Raw genomic sequence first — 7,586 nt, 5'->3', positions numbered from 1 at the left:
CGAGTACTATATCACCCGGAAGGAAAAGGTACTCCTACGGGGGTGTGCACACTTAAGTATAGTCACTCTATGTTCGGGTAGGTGTCGTTCTTATGAACCTAGTGAGGCTAGCTAGGGATCATTCCAATGCTCCTATAAGTCCAGGGGATCAGTATTAGACCGGGCGATGACCACTGAACCCGAGTTCAACGATCCAAGTGGTCAAAAGTGGAGAAAGGACTCCAAAGGCCTCACACTTTCTATCTAGGACTAAGTGGAATTTCGAAATACGAATGTAGTTACGCCGTAGCTACGGGAAAGAGAGATGTAACAAGTTTTTAAGTACCCAAAGGTTGTGGGTGATCTCTCTCTTTGAAAAGTGAAAGGTGATGAGAATCTCATTATGAGGGAAAGGTTTTTCTACTAAGGTGATTACAAGCAAGATGTGTGATTTATGTTTTCTACTACTTACTAGTATGCTAAATTGTTTAACAATATATTATTGGGTATGTAAATGATTACCAAATGACCTTGTCAAGAGGGAGAATGATATGAGACATTATTGAACTTTGCTCCTAGTGTATGCGAATTGCTATTTATAACTGTTGCAAGTAGAATCTTGCAGATGAGTAAGGTATAGGGTTTTCTATGTAACAATTTTTACAAAACCTTTATTTGGTTTTGAATAACCCATGGATATCCTTACTTAGCCGTTGTGCTAACTACACTTCACTGTGTTCTTATCATATGCAGTCTAGTGTCAGTTNCAGATGAGTAAGGTATAGGGTTTTCTATGTAACAATTTTTACAAAACCTTTATTTGGTTTTGAATAACCCATGGATATCCTTACTTAGCCGTTGTGCTAACTACACTTCACTGTGTTCTTATCATATGCAGTCTAGTGTCAGTTCTTGCAGCCCGGTGAACTCCGAAAGTTCACCGGAGTATGTGTGTCAGGGCATGGAGTATGACGATTACATACAGATGATGGAGGGAGAAGACCCATACGCACCTGGTTATGCTCCCGAGGCTCCCACCAACCCAAATACTCCTATGGCTCCGTCGGCCCTTTTGTCTCTTGCCCGGTTATGGACGAGGTCCAAGCTGCTTACGGCTTTTACCCCATAGAGTCGTTAGAGGTCCAAGCTGCTTACGGCTTTTACCCCATAGAGTCGTTAGATGGTAGCGATCCCCTGGAGTTCATTGTGCACTACCCCTACCCTTGGGACCCTAGCCCTCGGGATGTTTGGGAGGAGTGGTCGATGGTCCCCCCTAGCCCTCGGGATGTTTGGGAGGAGTGGTCGATGGTCCCACTTCTCGGTTTTTGGACCACATTACCTGGTATGAGGGGGAGTGGCACCTGGTCTAGGGAGAGTTCACTGGCCCCGTGTACCGCATGCTTGATTAGACGTCGGATCTTTGAGAGTCTTTGGGAAATTTTTTGGTGTACATATATTTTTTTTTTAGCCTTAGTGATGACTAGGCATGACCAGTTGCGTCTAGGTTGAACCTTGTTGGTATTTTGGCCCGAGGGGCAATCTTATTTATGTATTTTTGCAAGATTATGTACTTTGCTTAATGAAGCTTCACCAGTTGATATGTATGAAAGTGTTAAGTATCTGTTGAGTGATTGTTGTGATGAGAATAGTTCCTTTAGCCTGTGCACCTAGAGTGAGGTTTATCGCGGAATGATAGAACTCTCTCTCTAGGTGTGGCGGTAATGCCTCGGATGTACGGGAAGGTAGGTCCGGGGTGTTACAAAGTGGTATCAGAGCCTAGGTTAAACCTTCGGGAATTAGGTCGAAGCCTAGGTTGTATGGTTTCGTTGTAGGTCTAGGATTGAAATTCGGAGAATTCGATTTTCAAAGTCCAAGTTTGAGTCAGCCTAAATTTGCTAAGACTGAGCCTAAGTGGGAATTTCTGGAGCGGAGCTGGAGACCAGGCAGCATCAAAAAGGGGCACCTCATCATCTGTATTTCGCGAAATCTCCCGATTCTAGAATGCTTTGATCAATATTTGTGTATCTTTATGTGCGTTAATCATTGCTTATAATTGTTGTGAGTAATTATGATAGTATAGTGCGTTCCTAACTGTTATGCCATAGTTGAGATACCTGGTTGAGAAGCATGGCAAAGTGAATGTTGGGAATTGCTGGATAGTACTTGAGTAGCTGCTATACTAACTGCGTAGTTAGCTAACTCCTTAAGAGCTTTTATGCTTCAAGAACTAACTTGGAACTGTCGTTTGGTGAAGATGCCGCCTAGACGAAATATACCTGTCGGTCAGGGCGACGAGATATCGGCAATGGACCGTATGGCTCTGGCAATGGAACAGATGGCTGGATTTATGATGGCTCAACAAGTCCAGAATCAACACAACAGACAGCCGCGAGTTGATTTTTGCAAAAGCCATAGCAAGTAGGCAGCCACCATACTATGCGGGTGAAGAAGACCCGGTAATCTTGGAAGAGTGGATTAGAACGTTTGACAAGCTGCTCGATGCGGTCAACTGCCCTGCAGATCAGCGAGTATCCTCTGCCGTGTATTATCTGACAAAGGCAGCAAATAACTGGTGGTCAACAGTTGGGCCCGACTTGTTGCAAGACCCAGACTTCGGCTGGGAGGAATTCAAGGAAGAATTGAGAGGACAATTCTATACAGAAAGGATCAAGGGAATCAAGTGTGAGGAATTCCTGCGGTTGAAACAAAAGGGAGCGACTGTGCAGGCCTATTATGATCAGTACGTGGAGCTGGTGAGGTTTGCTCAGAACATTGTGCCTGACGAAGCCAGTAAGGCGAGGAGGTTCGTACGTGGACTGGATTGGGCTGTGAGAGGGGCGATTGCACCGTTTATGTGCACTACTCTCAAGGAGGCATACGACAGAGCATCCGACCACTACCAAGTGTACCTGGATCAACAGGAGGTCTACAGCAAGAATAAGAGGAAGGGGGATGATAGACAGGGAAAGTTCAAGCNGGACCCTAGCCCTCGGGATGTTTGGGAGGAGTGGTCGATGGTCCCACTTCTCGGTTTTTGGACCACATTACCTGGTATGAGGGGGAGTGGCACCTGGTCTAGGGAGAGTTCACTGGCCCCGTGTACCGCATGCTTGATTAGACGTCGGATCTTTGAGAGTCTTTGGGAAATTTTTTGGTGTACATATATTTTTTTTTTAGCCTTAGTGATGACTAGGCATGACCAGTTGCGTCTAGGTTGAACCTTGTTGGTATTTTGGCCCGAGGGGCAATCTTATTTATGTATTTTTGCAAGATTATGTACTTTGCTTAATGAAGCTTCACCAGTTGATATGTATGAAAGTGTTAAGTATCTGTTGAGTGATTGTTGTGATGAGAATAGTTCCTTTAGCCTGTGCACCTAGAGTGAGGTTTATCGCGGAATGATAGAACTCTCTCTCTAGGTGTGGCGGTAATGCCTCGGATGTACGGGAAGGTAGGTCCGGGGTGTTACAAAGTGGTATCAGAGCCTAGGTTAAACCTTCGGGAATTAGGTCGAAGCCTAGGTTGTATGGTTTCGTTGTAGGTCTAGGATTGAAATTCGGAGAATTCGATTTTCAAAGTCCAAGTTTGAGTCAGCCTAAATTTGCTAAGACTGAGCCTAAGTGGGAATTTCTGGAGCGGAGCTGGAGACCAGGCAGCATCAAAAAGGGGCACCTCATCATCTGTATTTCGCGAAATCTCCCGATTCTAGAATGCTTTGATCAATATTTGTGTATCTTTATGTGCGTTAATCATTGCTTATAATTGTTGTGAGTAATTATGATAGTATAGTGCGTTCCTAACTGTTATGCCATAGTTGAGATACCTGGTTGAGAAGCATGGCAAAGTGAATGTTGGGAATTGCTGGATAGTACTTGAGTAGCTGCTATACTAACTGCGTAGTTAGCTAACTCCTTAAGAGCTTTTATGCTTCAAGAACTAACTTGGAACTGTCGTTTGGTGAAGATGCCGCCTAGACGAAATATACCTGTCGGTCAGGGCGACGAGATATCGGCAATGGACCGTATGGCTCTGGCAATGGAACAGATGGCTGGATTTATGATGGCTCAACAAGTCCAGAATCAACACAACAGACAGCCGCGAGTTGATTTTTGCAAAAGCCATAGCAAGTAGGCAGCCACCATACTATGCGGGTGAAGAAGACCCGGTAATCTTGGAAGAGTGGATTAGAACGTTTGACAAGCTGCTCGATGCGGTCAACTGCCCTGCAGATCAGCGAGTATCCTCTGCCGTGTATTATCTGACAAAGGCAGCAAATAACTGGTGGTCAACAGTTGGGCCCGACTTGTTGCAAGACCCAGACTTCGGCTGGGAGGAATTCAAGGAAGAATTGAGAGGACAATTCTATACAGAAAGGATCAAGGGAATCAAGTGTGAGGAATTCCTGCGGTTGAAACAAAAGGGAGCGACTGTGCAGGCCTATTATGATCAGTACGTGGAGCTGGTGAGGTTTGCTCAGAACATTGTGCCTGACGAAGCCAGTAAGGCGAGGAGGTTCGTACGTGGACTGGATTGGGCTGTGAGAGGGGCGATTGCACCGTTTATGTGCACTACTCTCAAGGAGGCATACGACAGAGCATCCGACCACTACCAAGTGTACCTGGATCAACAGGAGGTCTACAGCAAGAATAAGAGGAAGGGGGATGATAGACAGGGAAAGTTCAAGCCAGACAACAAGAAAACCAACCAGGGAAGATTCAATCCGATGCAAGGGGAAAGGAAGGGAGGAATGAATCAGAGGAGAAGTTCAACTTGCCGGAGGTGTGGACGAGATCACCTTGGAGAGAATTGCCAAGGGGAGAAGATCAGGTGCTTTAAGTGCGGGTTCTTGGGGCACAAGTACTACGAGTTCCAAACTAGGATGGACAATCATCGGGACCCCTCGCAGAAAAACAATCAAAGAGGAGGATTCGGTGGGAACACCAGCCAGAGGCCCACGGAGACAAGAAATGGGGGAGGTAACTCTCAACATGGAAACCGGGGAGGCCGGCTAATGCAGCTCCAAATCCCACCAACAAAGGGAAAGCACCCATGGGAGAAAGCAGCACAACAAACCAAAGCAAGATCTACGTCGTTAATAGCAAGCAAGCTCAGGCTAGCGACGTTGTGACCGGTACATTTCTTATTAACTCAGTACCTGGCTTAGTATTGTTCGATACAGGGGCTACCAATTCGTTTATATCCTCTACATTCGCGGATAGATTAAAGTTAAGGCCTACTATCGAGTTAGATTTGAATGTAAGAACTGCCTCGGGAATAGTAGTGGCCTGTAAGGATGGATATGACAATATCACAATAGAAATAGCGGGATCCAACTGTCCCGGAAACCTCATTCGTTTCGGTCTAGAGGGTATCGATGTGATACTAGGAATGGACTGGTTGGATAAACATAAAGCTCAGATAGTATGCAGTGAATGAAAGGTTGTCTTGCGAGGACCGAAGGGGAGGAGGATATCCTATCAAGGAATGGAAAAGCAACCTGAACCAAGGTTGATGACGATGCAGAGGCTGATGAAGTACGCTCGCAAGGGGTGTGAAGTGTACCTCTGTTTGATGCAAGAAGCTGGATGGAAGAACCTGGAATAAATCAGATCCCGGTGGTGCGTGAATTTCCCGATGTGTTCCCGGATGACATCCCGGTGGTGCGTGAATTTCCCGATGTGTTCCCGGATGACCTCCCGGTGGTGCGTGAATTTCCCGATGTGTTCCCGGATGACCTCACGGAAATGCCGCCAGAGAGGGAAGTGGAATTTACCATCGACCTCGTACCGGGAACCGCACCAGTCTCGAAGGCGCCTTATCGAGTGGCACCGAAGGAGATGGAAGAGTTGAAGGCTCAACTGGCAGAGTTATTGGAGAAGGGATTTATTAGACCAAGTGTGTCACCTTAGGGCGCACCGGTACTGTTTGTAAGGAAAAAGGATGGAAGCCTAAGACTGTGCATACTATAGAGAGCTCAATCGAGTCACAGTGAATAACAGATACCCATTGCCCAGGATCGACGATCTGTTTGATCAACTGAGGGGAGCGGGCGTATTTTCAAAAATTGATTTACGATCAGGGTATCACCAAGTGCGAGTCGCGGAACAGGATATCTCCAAAACCGCATTCCGGACTAGGTATGGGCACTACGAATTCACCGTCATGCCGTTCGGAGTGACCAACGCACCAGGAACTTTCATGGACTTGATGAACAGGATTTTCCTTCCATACTTGGATAAGTTCATTGTTGTCTTCATAGATGACATTTTGGTTTATTCTAAGACACCGGAAGAACATGAAGAGCATCTCAGGACGGCGTTACAATTGTTGAGGGAAAAGAAACTTTATGCAAAACTTTCAAAATGCGAATTTTGGAAAGAGGAAGTAGCATTCCTGGGTCACATAATCACCAGGGAAGGAATAGCGGTGGATCCAACTAAAATAAGAGCCGTAATAGAATGGGAACCACCTAAATCGGTTACAGAAGTCCGAAGTTTCTTGGGATTGGCAGGTTATTACAGGAGATTTGTCCAGGATTTCTCAAAAATAGCAAGACCTTTGACCAATCTGCTCAAGAAGACTACCAAGTACAGTTGGAGTGGAGAATGCGAGCAGGCGTTTCAGGAGCTCAAGAAGAGGTTAACAACTGCCCCAGTGTTAACCTTACCTGTGGGAACGGAAGGCTATGAACTATACACAGATGCGTCTCACAAAGGACTAGGATGTGTCTTGATGCAACATGGAAGGGTAATAGCTTACGCATCTCGTCAACTAAAACCACACGAGGCTAATTACCCAACCCACGATCTGGAACTAGCAGCTGTGGTGTTTGCCCTGAAAATCTGGCGACATTATCTTTATGGAGTCACTTGCAAGATCTTTACGGATCATCAGAGTTTGAAGTACATCTTCACTCAAAGAGATCTTAACTTAAGGCAAAGGAGATGGTTGGAGTTAATCAAGGATTACGATCTGGAAATCCAATACCAAGAGGGTAAGGCAAACAAGGTAGCAGATGCTTTGAGCCGAAAGCCAAATCATGCTCTCTGGGTATTACCTGAACAATTATGCAAGGATTTTCAGAAACTCAATCTGGAAATAACAATGTGTGGTCAGGCAGACCAAGAGATGAAGCTATATTACCTATCGGCCACTCCAGCCCTATTTGAAGAGATCAAACAAGCCCAAGGGGAGGATGACTGGGTAAAGAATATCAAAGAGAAAATGGTGGATGGAAAATAGGGTCCATTTGAATTGCACTCGGATGGGAGCATGAGATTCAAAGGCAGATGGATCATACCTGCAAGTTGTAAGGAATTAATGAACCAATTAATGAGAGAAGGTCACAACACACCTTATTCTGTTCACCCAGGAGGGGACAAACTGTACAAGGATCTGAGGCAAAATTTCTGGTGGATGGGCATGAAGAAAGATATTGCGGAATCTGTTGCTAAATGCTTGAATTGCCAAAAGGTTAAGGCAGAGAGAAGTAAGCCGAAAGGGTTGCTACAACCATTGGAGGTTCCTCAATGGAAGTGGGATTCAATCTCCATGGACTTTGTGGGAGGATTGCCAAGGACAAGAGCCGGAAACGACCAAGTATGGGT

General features: G+C 45.6%; 1 protein-coding gene across 1 annotated transcript in view; it reads left to right on the top strand.

Annotated features, from left to right (window-relative positions):
- Positions 1-6,999, top strand: part of LOC116029662 — a gene marked incomplete at its 3' end in the record, with an annotated part of 40,675 nt that extends 33,676 nt beyond the window's left edge. The window contains exon 6 of the mRNA XM_031271709.1: positions 5,979-6,999. Within this exon, the coding sequence (XP_031127569.1) occupies positions 5,979-6,999 (1,021 nt within the window). The remainder of the gene's footprint in view (positions 1-5,978) is intronic.
- Positions 7,000-7,586: the final 587 nt, after the last annotated feature.

This window comes from Ipomoea triloba, chromosome 9 (assembly GCF_003576645.1).
Source record: "Ipomoea triloba cultivar NCNSP0323 chromosome 9, ASM357664v1".
NCBI classification, from domain to species: Eukaryota; Viridiplantae; Streptophyta; class Magnoliopsida; order Solanales; family Convolvulaceae; genus Ipomoea; species Ipomoea triloba.
Note: the sequence above shows the minus strand (reverse complement) of the source record. Positions and strands in the feature narration are given on the sequence as shown.